This window comes from Sinocyclocheilus anshuiensis, unplaced genomic scaffold, assembly GCF_001515605.1.
Source record: "Sinocyclocheilus anshuiensis isolate Anshui unplaced genomic scaffold, SAMN03320099.WGS_v1.1 scaffold286, whole genome shotgun sequence".
In the NCBI taxonomy this organism is placed as follows: Eukaryota; Metazoa; Chordata; class Actinopteri; order Cypriniformes; family Cyprinidae; genus Sinocyclocheilus; species Sinocyclocheilus anshuiensis.
This window is the reverse complement of record NW_015544135.1, coordinates 927,866-945,845: the sequence shown is the minus strand read 5'-3', so window position 1 is coordinate 945,845 and position 17,980 is coordinate 927,866. Positions and strand designations below refer to the sequence as shown.

The 17,980-nt window shown below is 38.4% G+C and overlaps 1 protein-coding gene across 1 annotated transcript in view; it reads right to left on the bottom strand.

Annotated features, from left to right (window-relative positions):
• Nucleotides 1–226: 226 nt before the first annotated feature.
• The window catches only part of LOC107694952 (insulin-like growth factor 1 receptor), a 21,705-nt gene continuing 3,951 nt past the window's right edge, over nucleotides 227–17,980 (bottom strand). Inside the window, exons 2-3 of the mRNA XM_016494679.1 lie at nucleotides 7,879–8,442; nucleotides 227–276 (exon numbers count right to left, since the gene is read on the bottom strand). Of these exons, the coding sequence (XP_016350165.1) occupies nucleotides 269–276; nucleotides 7,879–8,442 (572 nt within the window). The 3' untranslated portion in view covers nucleotides 227–268. The remainder of the gene's footprint in view (nucleotides 277–7,878; nucleotides 8,443–17,980) is intronic.

Sequence of the window (17,980 nt, the reverse complement as noted above, 5' to 3'; positions counted from 1 at the left end):
GTGTATTCCAGCGTTTAATAAGCAGATTCCTAGGTTTCACTTATACAGAAATAAAGTGGTAAAGAAACATCACCTGACACTTAAATAACACAAAAATAACAACAGTGATTACAATATTTAGGCAAATGATCATCAGTCATAGGTTTTGTTACAGTTGTGCAGCTCTAATGCCCTCCATGGTTCACAAATCCAATAGAATCCAGTAAAACAGAGCAGGAATAGCAGTTGTGAATATACTGATTTTGTCGTCTTCAGTGTCAAGTCCAGTTCAGATCACTGTAAAAAGATCTGATCAGATTATTGAAGGGGATTTTTTTATGTCCAGAAGGAAAAACAGACAGCATGTTTGCAACAAGAGAATGACAGTACACCAATTAATTTCGTTTACTTGGTTACATATTAATAAGCAAACAAGTTTGCCTTCTCAGCAGATGGAAATGAAAGACGACCTGTTTTCTAGATTTCTTCACAAAGAGCTTTAGAAAAACATTAGACATGTAAAACCTCCCACACATGTCTGGGCAAGGCCAGTGATTACACACACAACCTACAGGGATGATACACTGGACACAACATCCTCCTGACAAAAACGGACACCACTCCTCGACACCCCCGTGTCTTGTTTTCTTGTGCTTCTCCTTTATCATCCTAAAACGCATTGACTTGGACTACTGAAGTCTATTCTAATAACACAAACACATCCTGATCTTCACATAGCATCATGTATCTGTTTCTGTCATTACAGCAGGCAAGAGAGCACAGCAAGCCATTTAAAGAGGATTTCAAAATTTCCAAACATCCAGTGACATCTGCAAAACTGTAAAAGTCTTTGCTTCAGAGCCAAACTACTCCATTGGTACATCAGCCTCATACTAAAGATTTCTAAATCGACAGACACAGGGTCCAAAATTATCTTTTTGTTACAAAAACAGGGGAGCTACCAATGGGGGAATTAAAATATAAACATTCAAGATAAACTTATGATCATACATTTTCCAGTAAAGTGAAAGTTGTGACACTTGTGACTGATATTTTCTGTATGATGTTTTCTGTATGTCTTTGATTTGAATGAGTCGCATTATATCAGTGAAGGTCAGACAGACAGACAGATACACACAGATAAGAGACTGAAAGACTGACAAAGAAAACTGTCTATTTATCAGACAGACAGACAGACAGATAGACAGATGATAGATAGATGTGTCTATTTATTAGACAGACAGACAGACAGATAGATTTCAATAGATAGATTGTAAACTGTCTGTGTCTAGGCCTATTTATCAGACAGATGATAGATAAACAAATACTGGAAGTCTAAAAGACAGACAGACAGACAGACAATCAATAGACAATAGATACAGACAGACAAGCAAATATAAATAAATATATATAGATAAACAGACAAATGCATACATAAATAGACAAATAGATAGACAAATAGACAAACAAACAGACAAAGAGATAAGATAGAAAGATAGACAAACTGAATGATAAATAGACCGATCAATGGACAGATATAGATAGGCTGACAAGACACACAGCCTCACTTATATAAGAGCTGAGTTGACCTAGATCATCTGGACTGACCAGGACTGAACGTCACAAAAACAGAAGCACTCATGACTAAACACTGAGCTCCGTTCTGAAGAGAGGGTCAGTTTAGTCGTCATTAGACGGCACTATCTGAGCTGATCTGCACTTTACACAGGAAAGCTGCAATCTGCACATTATGTGCCACAGCTGAGGAATGCGAACAATCCCAGGTATGTGAGCCATAGAGGATTCAAAAAGGTTTGATCAGACAAATCAGCTAGCCTTCGGGACAACAACAGGAGCTTGCATTGTTGTTTGGGGTTGTATAGCAGCCCTGAAGCCCAGGGGGCTCAGACCCCGATATCCAACAATCCTCTCCCCCTCCCCGTCTGGGGTATGCAAGCGTATTTTTCAGGGGAGGGAAGACATGCTTGTCTGGATCAGAGTGACCTCAGGGGCCCATTCAGATCAGACCACAGAGTAGGTGCAGTCACGAAACCCACACACACACACACACACACACACACACACACACACAAAGAGCACAAACATGCGATGTCAGCAAGGCCACAAGCGAACAAACAACTGGATGGGTCACTAGAGTAACAGGCAGGTGGGCGGTGGGGCCAGGAGTGTAAACAGTGAGAAGAGCTATCTAACGGCTAGAGCTGTTAACAGCCCGTGATAAGAGCCCCGGAAGAGAGAGAGAGAGAGGAGGAAATGGCAGTAAAACTTTTGAGAGTAGACATGTGCCGGTATTCGGTAATGCGATATATCACGATAATGAATATGCACGGTATTGTTATCGTGGTCACTTCAAAATACAGAGAATAATTATAACAAATTATTCAGAATTTTGAATGCATTTTAAAAATACTTTTCCCATCAACTGGTCACAATGCACAACATCACTGTATGCTGCGTCACAGACGCGTGTGCACTCTGATGTAAACAAGCACGGAGGAGAAGCGCATGGCGGAATGCGTGAGAGACGCTCTGAATGAAAACACATTCACTTTCTGATATATCACGGTAATGAATATGCACGATATTGTTATCGTGGGCACTTCTAAATACCGTGAATAATTATATATTACAAATTATTACGAATTTTGAATGCATTTTAAAAATACTTTTCCCATCAACTGGTCACAATGCACAACATCACTGTATGCTGCGTCACAGACGCGTGTGCACTCTGATGTAAACAAGCACGGAGGAGAAGCGCATGGCGGAATGCGTGAGAGACGCTCTGAATGAAAACACATTCACTTTCTGACAGTAGATGGCGCTAAACATAATGCAGCGGTTACCCCGGAAACCACGTAAACAAAACAGCTTTCTGTTTCTGAAAGGTGTTAAAAATGATTTAAACAGCCATTCAGATTTGTGTATTTGCTATGGTGTTCATCACAGTGCCAAATACAGTACCTTAATATTTAGACTTAATAGGCTTTCAAACTTTTTTACATTTTAATCTGGACTACAACATGCCCTAGATATTGTTTGAAGTGATAGTGTTTTGATTCTTTATTGTTCGGTCAAACTTTACATTAGGGCTTCATTAATTAACATTAGTTAATTCATTAGTTAACAAACTGCCAAAGAAAGATTCTTCTAAACATTTGTTAATCTTAGGTAATTCCAATATTTAATAACACATTGTTAAAAATAAAAGTTGCAACTGTGTTATTTAATGAGCTAACATGAACTAAGAGTTCTGTTTTTTTTTACAAAGATTAATAACTTCTGTAGCAAATGTAGCTATTGCTCATTATGAATGTTAATGCATTAACTAAGATTAACTAAAGAGATCTTATTGTAAAGTGATACCTATTGGTCTTTATAATTCTTTTGCACTTTAATCTGTGTAAAATTGTAACTTTATACATTTTTTTGTGTATTGCTTTATTGTATTTAAATTTTCAGTTATTTTTGTTATATAAGAAAAATGTTATTAAACCTGTTATACTGTATCATGACAGCACTTTTTTGCAGCTACATTTTAATACTGTGATAATACCGTATACGTGATAAAAGCATTATCAATTAATCGCAACATGAAAATTTGATACCGGCATATCCCTAGGTGAGAGAGGCCGTAAAGAAAAAAAAAAAACAACAGACAAAGTAAGTTGGAAGGGAGGAGAGGTTGGCGGGCAGGAGGGAGGAAATTAAGGAGGGCTGACGGTTCACTCCCCCTCACTGAGGAGTCTTGTTTTTGTGCTTGTACACTTGACATTTCTGTGACATTTCTCCTCAACACTTTGCCTCACATGGACCTAGGAACGTCCATTGGATGCCTCTTCCCTACAGTTCCCCCCTCCTATTCCCGCCATCAACCAACCTGGCATTGCAAAACTTTTCCGAAGACAAAGAACAGACACACACTCACAGACACACACAGACTTACACTACAAACATAGCACTAATCATACCTACAGTCACCACCAGGGGCTCTGTTTAGACTTTACAACAACATTGTCATTTTGGTGTCAGCATTATAGTAAAACGAGTTTCTACAAATTATTTAAATAAAAAAAATAAAACATTAAAGTCAATAAACATTAAAAAAATTTGATAATGGATAGGCAATCAGAATAAATGATTTACATACCAATCGATAAACTTTTTTAAATTCAGTTGATGTAAAAAGATACTTGTTTGATCTTCAGCTGACCAATCAGCAGAAAGGGGTGTTTAAATCGAATATTGAAGATGTTTATTCATTTTTCTACCCCTGAACGTAAAATGAAACTGAATTCTTGTTTTTCGTTTTTTTGGGAAAAATAAATGAAAAAAAAATTAAAAGGAGACATTTTTCTACTTTCAATATTAAATTAAAAAAAAACTGAATGAATGATACACGGATTCAACAGCTTTGGTTACATACAATAATAAACAATAATGGTCATAATAACAGTTTATATGCCATATAGCTTAAATAAATTTTGTAAGATTTCCAATTAAAAGTTCTTTCAGACAACTGAATTGCTTTATGTATTCAAAGGCCAGATTGAATTGTTCACGACATTAGAAATGAACTCAACAACTTTTCACATCCACTTTGAATAAGTTTTTTTCCTGAATGAAATCAAAATCCATTTCCTTATTACCAGAGCTAGATTATCCAAGTCATAAGCAGGTTAGCAAACATACATATCCAGTCAGCGTGAAGACAAACACTGCAAATGGAAATTGCATTACAAATGGAAATTCCATAGACTCCAGATACACACATACACAGAGGTGACAGTAACAAGCGCATGCAAGAACAGGCAAGGAATGCTTTAATGGTCTTACATTTCAGAAAAAAGCAAACAATAGTGCTGCTGTGGACACCCTCATCTCATAACAAACACGCAAAGTCTCGCGCACATACGCAAGAGTTGATCGCTGATTGGTCGCTGACAGCAACCCTTGGTGCAGTAATTAGAGAGAGAGGACTGATCCAAATTGACTACAAAACCACTGCGTGCCCTTGAAGAAACATCTGTGCACAACAAAAACAAGGCAATTATGCCGAAGGGTGGAGAAGACTGTCCTCTACAGAGAGCCAGACGGGCTGCAACGAGTGACACAGAGAGGCTACGCCACCATCAAGTCACACAAAATTCTCTGTGATTTGTGAATCGTTCTGACTAAATCATTAGAAAGTACTGGTTCAAAGCAAAAAAATATGCTCACAGGTCAGGCATCACTTGCCTTCATCACCCACAATTCATTCTTATTCTCCTCCACTGTAGAATTAGTTTCTACAAGAATGGCCTCAACTTTTTTGAAAACCTTCAAGCTCCAAGTCAACATGAATCGGTCTTCACAACCCACTTTTATTCAGTAATGTGAACCATTTCAGTGTAAAAGGATTTGCATTGGGGGAAAAAAAGTAAGGCAGGACTTTGGCAGGATTTGATTGTGAAAAGTGGTTTCTATATGTAAGGTGGTTGAAAAATAAGTTAGCATAAATGAGGGCTTGTTGACATCCGCCAAAATGAATTAATTCATTCATTCATTACATTTACATAGCGCTTTTCTAAGCACTCAAAGCGCTTTAAATTGTGAGGGGGGGATCTCCTTATCCACCACCAGTGTGCAGCATCCACCTAAAGTTGAAGTTTCAGAATGGATCAAGTGATTACGCTGTTAAAAAGTTAATGAATATGAAGTTCATTCAAATGAATCATTCACTGTAAAACCCAAAACACAAAGAAAGTAAACAGGGTCCATTTTGAGTTCATGTTGACTTTAAGTGTGTTTGAAACCAGCTTTGCGTCATTCTCAACACGACAAAACAACTCAGTGGAGGAAGTTTATACAGTACGCCCCTAAGTTCCCTCGTCTATCCTTGTCATTACCTCTCATGAGGTTTAATCTTTTTCACCATTCAACATTTGCGCCTCAAGAACAAGGCAAGCTGGCGACAGTAAGAAAATGCTGGGGTTTTGTAGACAAATAGTTGATTCCTTTGAAGCTCCATGTGGAAACATTGACGGGAAGTGTACACAATAGGACAGGTGGCAGCCCACTGCTTGTTCCAGTAAATTCTTTGGAGAACACAGATCAATCAGTTGGACCATTAGTACATCCTTTCTGCTGCGACTACCAGTCATCCTCTTTGTTCGGCTGTTTGAGCCTTGGATACAGGTGACTCACACCTCCCCACCTCTGCATAGGCAAAAACACGGCATTCAGACACAAGATTACCATACTGAACAGGTGTGCAGAGGAGCAAGTGCTGACACGATGTGGGCGGGACTGTCGGGAAGAGACTGTATCAGCAGCGCAAAGGAGAGTCACTGGAAAAAAAGGACACTCACGATGAGTCGCCCACTGCTGTGGATCAAATATCCCAGTAGGGTAGCAGCACGTCACCTCTGTGTCCTTCTCCTGATTGTCAGATTCAAAGAATTCCACCAGCAACAAACAAACAGTCCGGCTATAACAGAGCACGTTTCTGAGGAGGGTTGATTTCCTCTGTTTGTTTTCAGGCGGAGGGAAAGGGGAGGGAGGGCAGCTCTGCGACGGCTTCTCTGAGCCTGGGACTTGCACGGTCTGCAGGTCTCTTGAAGGCCAGGGGTGGGACTGTGGGAGAGCGCTGTAGTGTTCTCATCCATTATGCTTTTCCCACCATTCTTGTGTGCTTGGGAGAGGAAGAGGGAGCAAACATTCATAACGGGGTAGTTCACTTTCCCAGGCATTCCCGGCCAGATGTAGGGGACACACTGGCATTCATATCTTCTGACCTCATGACTACAGAGATAAGAAATCATAGAAGATATTTTGGCCCCAGCCAGGTGGTTTTCTCACATTCTATTGACCCTATCCACAAGAAAGGGCCATTTAGGGCATCAAAGCACTATTGTAATATCTAACCAAACTGACATCCTCAAATTAACCCCAAATTATCAAAGAATGTCTGCAAAATGTATAAACTCAAAAATATTAAAAAGGGAAAAAAAAAAACAGAAAAAAAATCACTCAAAAATAAGGTGTGTAGGAACCACATCATTCATACATACATATATATATATAAACACACACACACACATATATATACCAACCAATATGGATTTGCAACAGTCAATATAAATAAACAAATTTGGTGGGACAAAAATAAAACTTATTTTACCCCAAATTTACTAAAACGTCATAAAAAAACATTGAAAACAGAAATTATTTACTATCTACTGATCAAAATTGCCAAATAATCACCCTGGCTAATATATACCACTGCTGCACAATAAGCCATAGAAGAGCCTCAAACCTATGGCCAAATTATATCAATCCATCACTAGTATAAATCCAAAAGTACAAAAATGCATGAATCAGCCAAATTCAACAGCAGTCAAACAGAAAATGATGAGATTCAAGAGTGCAGTTACATATAATTTAGGGTTCAAAAAGAACATTTTATGGATGGATTTATCGTAGAGCTCCTTCCAGAACGTCACCTTAGGTCACAGAAATCTTTGTTTTGTCTTCAGGACCCTCCATCTTCAGCTACTGTCAATGTCTTTGATGAATTGGTGGACAGTCTAGTCATAACTCTCTCAACACAACATAGATTACACTAACCAAATATTTACCTGACAAGACTCTGCCAAAGAGAAAGACCTCCAGTTCCCAAGCAAAGCAAACAGTATCCCTCCATCGGTTTAGCTAAACTTAGCTTTATCTTATGCAATCTAAGCCTCATTCAGTTTCACCATTCACGTCACTATTCATTCAAATCCCATGTGAAGGAACGAACAGTATGCTAAATGCCAGCAGATATGAATCCATCAGAAATAAAAGCTGAAATAAATCAAACATTAGCGAGATCAAGTATGGTTGGCAGGTTCTTACCTTTCTGGCAGTTGTTTGAGGTCCAGCAGCGGTAGCTGTAGTTGTCATTGAAGCTGGTCCTAATGCACTGCGGGCTATCCTCCATGATACCTGGACAAACATCACCACATTCCTTGGACTGCTTGTTCCCAGCGATGTAGTTGTTAAACTCTGCATCCATAATGAGTGACCAGTCCACTGCGTCCAAGTAGCACAGCTCCGGGTTCTTTTCGATTCTGATCGCACCTCTGGTGATGTTCCTCAGGTTGTAGAGGCCGATATCTTTCAGGCTGGTCATTTCGAAGATGACCAGGGCGTAGTTGTAGAACAGGTTGCGTCCTCGGATGACACTGAGGTTGGGGAAGAGCACGCTGAGGCTATCCAGGCCAGAGACTCGAAACAGGAGAAGGTAGTCGGTGACCATGGTCAACTTGGGGAAGGACAGGGTGCGAAAGTGCTCCTGGTTGAGGTTGTTGTTCTTGTCTCCAATGAGGAGGATCTGAAGGTAGCCTTCCACCACCGTGCAGTTCTCCAGCTTCTTGAACTCACTGATGTCATTGCGGATATCAATGTGGGGACCACAGACTGGAAAGGAAAAGACAGAAAAGTACACTTAGACTAATATGATCAAAACATAACTTTTAAAGGGTTCTTTAATAATGTTTATTACATTTTAGAAATTAATATCAGAGCATAATCAAATCGTCCTTTCAACAAAGCACACCTCTAGGGTCAAGCTTAATTAAGGTGGTCAGACACCTATAAAAAACTGATTGACCTGAAGTGAGTCAAATATATCCATTGTCATTTGTAATGAGCAAGGGACAGTACAGCAGAAATATAATCTCTGAGGATGCTCTTAATTTACAACTGCTTAGAAAAGGATCTGCTGAGTTAAACCTCAGACACTGTAGCACTCCTAGAATTAAGACAGACTGTGTTGCCACTTCATGTTAATGATGCTGCTGGTTATTTTTCCTTGTTTAAAGTCAACATGACATCCAAACTGACTCTTTTTACTTTCTTTTAAATAACTGTAAAGTTTCATAAAGTTTAATCAACACAAAATAACCTGCTCTCCCTGTTTAACATGAAACAACTGTCCTTTTCATCTGATGTCACTTAGGCCACACAGCCTATTGGTTATTATCAGCCAATAGCCAAATAGCTATTTAAGCTGTTTTTTGTTGTTGTTGTTGTAAACTATCATTCGATTTAGCTACATTCTGTCAAATTGTTCTCATGCATTTTTTCATATACACACAGGCCATGTTTGATTAATTAATAATATAAATAATCAAAGGAACAACTACAAGGAAAAACTACAGATATATTGGATTTAAAGTTGTGATGAAACAGATCAAAAAATAAAAATATAGGACAGGAACTTGGTTCTAATAATCAGTTCTTATCAGGATTTTGAGACGTGGGCACTGCATTTAAAAATTAATGCAAGCTTGCAAATCGCTTGAGGACGGACGGGGTTGAGGCAAACCAAATCGATGGAAAAGTCCAGGATGTGTCACCACCAAGTTTGGCGTTTTTCCAGAAGATAAACATTTTGATCAAAATTTTGTTTAAAAATGAAACATACATGGATGCATCATTCAAAATAAGATTAACAACATGCATTTAGAAAACAGGGTGGCTTTTCCTATATGCCAACCAATATAATCCACATTTGCATGAGTGCAATAAATTATGAAATTATGAAACACGATAAAGACTTATATTAAGTAAACTCCCAAAAAGATAATGCAGGTAAACAGTAGCATGAATCGAACACATGGGACATTATCAAACGTCAAGAAGGTTTACATTCTCACTACAGTGAGAAGAGTAATTCACACCATAATAACAAAAACTGCACTGTGACCCCCACCTCCCCAGGAAAGGGCTTAGTCCCGGAAGGGGAAAGAGATCAGCAGAAGAATAGTCTTGACATATGAGCTCCTTTGGCTAAAGCTTTTATGTTCTTAGAGAGGCTTAGGTCACCTTCTCTGATAGAGACAATATCGCAGGGCCTCTATGAGACAAATGGAAAAGCTTCTCCCTGCCACGTGAAAAAAACAACACGTCCACGGCTGCCCGAACACATGGTCCCACACAGAAACAACCTTATCAATCTCTCTTTACAACCACACTCTAAATAGCCCTCTGCGAGGCGCAGAAGACAGTGAACTTTTGAGTAATGGGGGAAGGTCAAAATTTCAACAATCTCAGATTGCCTACTGTGCATTATTCTGACAGGAGTGGAAACCGCTTTTCCTGACACGAATTTCCTGCGAAAAATGACACGCTTCATGAATCTAAATACCATTTGAGGTTACTCCATAACCGGTGTGCCAGAAATAGCAAGCTCGTTGTTTAAAAAAGATCTTTATTTGCTCCTGACAGTGTATTACGCTCATCCAAAATTAGAACGGAAATCATTGCTCCACGAGAAAATAGTATTTGCTTTCCTGTATCATCGCAAATGCCCCAGGGCTGCACTTGGGAGTCATGGAGCTGCATGTCTCCTTTGTTTCATTGCGGCATTTTGTTTTCTCCTCCACAACCCGGGAGAGGGAGGAGAGCCGAAGTGACTCACACACAAAGACAAATTTGTTTGTTGGTAAAGAGAAACTTTAGTCCTCAGTTCCGGTTGGTTCCATTAATAAATTCAGACGGTCTGGCAAGACACAAAGAGGAAGGAGAGACAGAGTGGGAAATAGACGGTGATATGGTGTCAGTTAAACCAAAGTAGGCCAAACTGAAGTATAAAAAACACTTGACAAGAGGTTATGCATTCGTTTGCACCGAAAACACACACCGGAAAAAACTTTTTGCCTCACAAACCGAATAAGAAATATGTGCAACGTGCTTAAATGAGTCTCACATCTCCTAAAACTGGCACAAAAGAAGCGTGAAGCCAACTGAAACAAACGTGCCCACCAGTTGACCTCCACACTGAATCCTCCAGGATGATCCGAGGCCAAAGAGCTCAACCAGTTCCTATTCCCGTCACAAAGATCCGGCTCTTCCGTAAACACAGGCAGTCAGAGAAGCATTTGAACCATAGACTGTATAAAAACATGGACGTAGTGTCCGTGACGTCACCCGTAGGTTTCTGAAGAAAGAAGCTCAAAGTGGGCGGAGCGGGCCGTCGCCATCTTGGCAGCGCGTCACTGCACGTCACTCCCGGATAATCGAAAATGGGCAAAGAGGCGGGAGCTGGTTGCTGAAACCACACCCACCTAGCTCGACAGCGGTGACAGCAGCGGCAATCCATCTCTCACTCAAGTGGCCACGCCCTTAATTATGCAGAACTTTAAGGTTTAATATCATTTAAACGGATGAGTTATAAAAAAAATTTACCCCCCTCACAGTTGTCACGAAGGGCAAAATTAACTATATAGACCAAAACCACTTTTTGTACCAGGCTGTAAACACATTTTTTTCTGCTGTAAATGGGCATTTTAACATGGGAAGTCTATGGGACTGACTCACTTTTGGAGCCAGCCTCTAGCGGCCAGTTGATGAATTGCAGTTTTAGTCACTTCCGTGCTGGTTTCACAAGAGAGGCCGGAAGGTTGCCGCTTGATCTGAACCCTTCTCCACCCTGTCAGGCTGGTGTTGCTTTCAGCAGGTCAGATTAAACGATCCAGTGCAACCGGGCTGGACAGTTTCCTTCTAAATGCAGGACTACATATTTTCAAAGATTACCCTGCAGAAATATTGACTTCTTGCTCAATTTTGGAAAAATTCTGCTTGCATAAACTTTGAAATCTCTCTCGCTTATGGTTTTATTTATAACGTTTGTTCTTCTGCTTTGCAGAGGAAATAAAATAATTGGACATTATTAGAGGAAGATAAGTTCTAGTATAAAAAGTTTCAATAGATGGTAAATAAGATGAATAAGTAAAAAACTCATTGTGAGTGGAATAGAATGGCTATCGACTAGAAAACGACTGCTGCTTGGCAATAAACCTTCCATGTTTATTCAGGCAAAATTTTGGTATTATACTGAAAACTCTATACAGTTAGGTAAAATACATGATGCAGCACAATCACAGTCAAAAAGAACATTTTAATTATAAGTGCTTATTTTAAGGTTGATATATACAGTAGTTAAATTGCATTTTAAAATAGAAAACAACTATTTTGAATTGTAAAAATATTTTAAAATATTACAGTTTTTACTGATCAATCAAATGCAGCCTTGGTGAACACAAGAGACTTCTTTTAAAAACATGCTGATTATTATTATTTATTATAAAATAATAGTAGTAGTAACTATTATTATTATTAAATATTGTTTTTATTTAAAAAACAATGCACAAATAAGTCTATTGGTTATCACACTTCAGCATTATTAATGGTCAGAAAAAATAGTATCAGTCACCCTCTAATAGAAAATTGTTCCTTACCACTCAAACAAACCATAACAAATTGAGTTGAGAATGTGTGTAGTCAAAAACACAAGTGAACCCCACTCACTGGCCACAAGATATATGAGTGAGGACATATGTGGCTTATTCTGTTCAAATCATAACCTCTAGGGTGCAGATTAAATGACAATTACAATCATTATGACCCACTTGCATCACACTGGCCAAAACTAATATTGTGTCAGTCATCTGAAATGAAATCTCAGAAGCTCTACACTGGGAATTATGTAAATGCGTGTTTGAAACAGCCACAAAAGCTTATTCCACTTTTTAAGAGAAAGAAACATAATACAAAGGAAAGCTCTCACATCCTTCCACCAGCACCTCAGCAGTGAGCAGCAGTGTTAAGGTCCTCAAATCATTTTCCCAAAGAGGATTGTGCTCAGCTCTGCGTTCAGCTATAATCATCAGAAATCAGTCCATTTTATCTGGCCCCAAGAAGTTATGTGCTCAGCTCTCGTTCATGTCACCTGAACTTGTTGTTGTCTTACCAAAATGCAAAATTCAGCTGCAAAACAAAAAAGCCTACAGTGGTTGTCTTTCACCATGAGCAAACAGTAACCCAGGAGAGTCCTTCATTCACTGTGGTTTTCACACCATGGTACAAACAGACTGGCCTGAAATCCAACTCCTGCTGTTTACATTTGATAACCTTTTGCTGGCCATCCACAGGAATCCCTGTACCTCTGGGAGAGATGAGGGAAAAACAAGACTTCCATACTGTCCTTCTTAAGATCCAGTCTGTATAGCCTATTGGCTTCACCAAACATTTGTCCATCCTTCAGATCTTATTTCCAAATGAAAAAAATACACAGCTATTTATTTGAAACCAGAAGCCCCACACTACAGTATGTCTTAATTGCAGCTGTTAAAGTGACCGAAAGAAAATGATGACCCTTGTGGGACCAATTTATACCTTCAAGAGATTATCAGAGGTTACTGAAACCACTCTGAGTAATCGTTCTCGGAAAACAACACAAGTTTAGCAGTTTTCCCGCACTTCAACTGTTATCTGGTGGAGCGTTGTTGGGCGACATTAAATTCTTCCTGGTTTTGATGCTCAGTTACTCACAATATAAGGAGCCAAATCCACTTGAAAGCGAGCATCTCTATGCAGAGCATTTGATGTGAGAACTCTTAAGGATGCAAGGCAGTTTCATATGTGACTGATTGGAAGAATATGCAAAAAATATGAAAATGTACACCACTGTTAAAAGGTTTTGGGTCAGTAATTTTTTTGAAAGAAGACTACTTCTCACCAAAGCTGCATTTATTAATAAAAATACAGTAAAACAGTAACATTGTAAAAATGTTAAAATACCTGTTTTCTATTTTAATATATTTCAAAATGTAGTTTATTTCTGTGATAGCAAAGATGAATTTTCATCAGCCAATAATGCAGTCTTCAGTGTCACATGGTCCTTCAGAAATCATTCTAATATGCTGATTTGGTGCTCAAGAAACATTTCTTATTATCAATGTTGAAAAGGATTTTGCTGCTTAATAATTTTGTGCAAACCATGGTATATATATATATATATTTTTTTTTTTTTTTTTTTTTTTTTTTTTTTACAAAGGATACATTAATGAATAGAATATATTATATAATATATTATAATATATGAATGTCTTTCATTTTATTAATATCTTTAAAAATATTTGATCTGTAGCATATTGAACCCATATTTTTATTTTTCCATATTGGTTGATATTGGATATTTAATTGTGATACTCACTCCCACCATTTTTACATTTAAATGATTCTTTGCCAACTAAAACTTTAACTTTATAAAAACGAATAATTGAATAACACTGTTAAATTAATCTTTAGCAAATCTCCATTTTCCATACTGGACATTTGAAAATAATTGGCTTTAGTTTAGTAGTTATATTTATTTATTCAGACAAAACAGTTTTAATTTCAACCATAACATGAAAATAATTATCAGTATCAGCCTGATTTGTGTCTGTTGCATCCTTTACTTTCACTTTACCTCTGAATTAGACAGCTTAAGTTTTCGGCATTTTTGAAAGCTATTAACAGCCCCGTGTGGGTGTATTTCTGCACTATTACTTGACCTCTATCTTTCGTAAACTTCTGCCTCAGCAACATACCATGTTGTTCCATCTTTCAGGCCGAGTTTTGCTAGCTGAGCATGCGAAGGGGGGGCCAGAGGTGTTGTATTACTAGTTGGGCTCTGACATATGAGCTTGTGCTTTTGAAGTGAGGGCCATTGAAGGGAAGTGTAGCACCAGACCAGTGGTCAGATGACTTCCAGCATGTGGGGGATTAACCAGCAGTTGAGGTGGCAGGTGTGAGCACTGCGGAGCACAAACCAGGATCTTGGTCATGCTCCCCTGTGCCCCCTTACTGCGGGGATGACTCAATACCCCCATCGCAGAGGTCTAATGCAAAGCGCTCTTCGAAATTGGGCCAAAAAAGAGGAATTAACTCGAAATGTCAGCGTTTTGTTGTTTTCCGCAAGAAATGCACAGCCTATAAGTGCATGTTGAAAGACGTCTGGCTGGTGGCATTTAAACCTTGGACGAATTCCAAACAGCCTTTTTGCGGCCATGAAGGGCACTATGGGAAGGTGACGCTACTCGAAGGGGCTTCTATACAAAAGTTAGTTATTGAATTAATGCTACGGTCACTTCCAGAAAGTAATTTTGTCTTATAAGATCATTTGATACTGGGTGGCATGTCCTCACAAATCCTTTAAGTTAGTTCATTTGAGATGTTACCGGGGACGCAAATCCAACAATAGACTGGTTGAAATAAATTTTAATTAAAGATCAAAAGAGAGTAAATTTGATGTAAAAGTTGTACTTTACCAAGAGCATTAAAAATGAATTTTGAACATCTTCTGTTATCAAGGTAATATTCCAACTGAAAATACCTACAATACCATTCAAAAGTTTTTTGTTTTTTTTTAAATAGTACTTTTAATCAGCAAGGATGCATTTAATTGATTTATCATGATAATGACTCCTATTGAAATACACTAGCATTTAAAAGTTTCAGGATTTTTTTCACTGAAAGAAATTAGTACTTTTAATCAGCAAAGATCCATTTAATTGACATTTACTTGACAAAGACATTTACAGTGTTACAAAAGATTTCCATTTAAAACAAATGCTTTTCTTTTGGACTTTAGGTTCAAAGAATCTTGAAAAACAAGTATTTTGTGGTTACCACAAAAACAGTAAGCAGCACAACTGCTTTTAACATTGATAAAAATAAGAAATAATACTTTTATTTTACTGTTACTTTTTAATTTCCTTTTTAAATCCCTAGTAAAAGTGATTTGCGATTTACTTCCAAATTTGAACCTGTGAATCAGGACACAAATGAAGATCATATAATGAAGGTTTTAATGGTTTTTGCCCATACAATGAAATTAAGTTGTGTCTAAAACATCACCGGGACACATTGATTTTCATTGTAGGGACAAAAATACAAACAAACATTTTTTCAAAATATCTTCGTTTGTGTTTCACAGAAGAAATAAAGTCATGCCGTTTGGAAATTACATGAGGGAACGTCAAATTATGGCTTTAAAGTGGATGAACACTTTTGTGCTGAATACAAAATAAAATATTTTGAAGAATGTTGGTAACCAAACAGTTGATGGTAGCAACTGACTTCCATAGTATGGAAAAAATTATATGGAAGTCAGTCAACTGTTTGGCTACCGACATTCTTCAAAATATCTTCTTTTGTGTTCAACATCTGAAAGAAATTCATACAGGTTTGGAACAACTTTAACAATGACAGATTTTTCATTTTCATGGGAACTATCCCTTTAAATAACAAATAATTCACACTGTGGGAAGCTGTCAATGTGTAAGCACTCCCCGTATTCGATGGTCTACGGGTGGTCACGGCACGCAAGCCTATTTTAAATTAACATTTAATTAAGCATATACCTCATCTGGCAGCTCACTGAACCTTTAAGATCATTCGACTCCAGCAGTGAACATGCAGGCACGAACTAGCACAGTGACACAGATTCGGGGCAGCGGGAATGACTCAGAGCTCTGCGTGGCACCGGTTGAACAGGCACGAATGCTCCCACACTAAGGATGAAGCACAACTCAGCAGAGCCAGAACATGGGATGGGGAGACATAAAGAAATATGAAGAGAGCAAGAGAAGCGTTGGTCACTACAGCGCGCATCTGAGTCATAGGAAGAGACTCGGTTAGCCTGAGGGGCGCTGCTAACACACTAGAGAAAGCATTTGATGAGTAGGATGCTCTGTGGAAAAAGGCGGATAAGTTTGAAGTTCATTCCTGAAACTTACGCAAACCATCCCTGTTGAATTCAACAGATTCGGAGCATCTGACGCAGCGAAAACTCTAGCATGTAGGCGCCCTTAGTCATGAAAAGAATGAGCAACACCAGAATACCGAATACCACAGACTGAAGTAGGCAAAGGTGGGCTATCAAATAAACAGCCAAAGACTTAAAGTTCACCCACTATTTGCTCCTTTCAGAATGTCTCACCTCGGTGACAGCCATTTCTCTCCTGCTTTTCATAAGCAATGGATACAGTCATAACTGCAGATCAACCCCTGCGTTTAACAACACGTGGAGGCCTGTGAAGATACGAGGCTGAATGTGGGAGTGGCTGTTACAGAATAATGTATTTTTAATCTCAACTTTTAGCCACATCTCGGGAGTACGAGGTGCAGTTTTCAGAAATGCCGGCCCTCGCTGGGACTTTTAAAGTCTGAGTTTTTTAAAGTCTGTGTGTGTGTGTCAGCGTCTGACAGCAGCAAACGCTGTGACTCGCACTCCGCCGCCAGGCTGTCCGGAGGCTGTCCGTGTGAACGGCTAAAGCCCAATAAAACAGTTCACAAACTCGCTACTCTTCAGATCAACAAAACCAAGTCTGTTTCCCTCGCCGTGTATTTTTACATGTTCTATTTTCAAACCTCATGTTTCTCCTCTCGCTCGCCCTCTCTTTCTCAATGAACCATGGAGGCTTGTTTGCCGTATACTTGGAAGAAGTGGCATGGAAAGTTTACTGTGGTAAAACTTGAAAGGAGGCTAAATTACATTTTATTAGCCTTACCAGATTTTTAAACTGAACAGCATGAAAAAAAAAGACCAAAGACGACTTCCCAATAGAGCATGGCCATTAATTTAGGATGGAATATTTTATAACCTTTTTACTCAGTATAGGAATAAGTCTGCAATAAGCCTGAGATGATAGATAGATGGATAGATGGATAGACAACCTGAACAAAATTATGAACCTGTAAATACGCGTAATAGGGCACTTTAAAAACACTAGTAATTTAATAACACTTAACTGTGCTCTTTAGCAAATCTCAAAATGAATATATTTTTCATACTGTAAATTATAACGTTGCATCTAAATTCACTTTTAAATTATTTTAAATGATTGATTTTAGTTTTTGGTACTTTATTTTTAAGTGAAGTAGACAAAATATTTTAGAATATTTATTTCAGACATGTATAATACAAAACAAATAAATAATTATTATAAATAATACATATTATTATACACTGTATTAGGGCTGCACGATAAATCGAATGCGATATTTAATGCGCATCTTGTCAGAAAGCAGGTTCTGTAATCAGCGGTAAATCTGGCTTTCACCTGCGGGCTTTCACATTGAGCAGCATTAACTACACAGAGCCGTTGTTCACTGACGAGCTGCG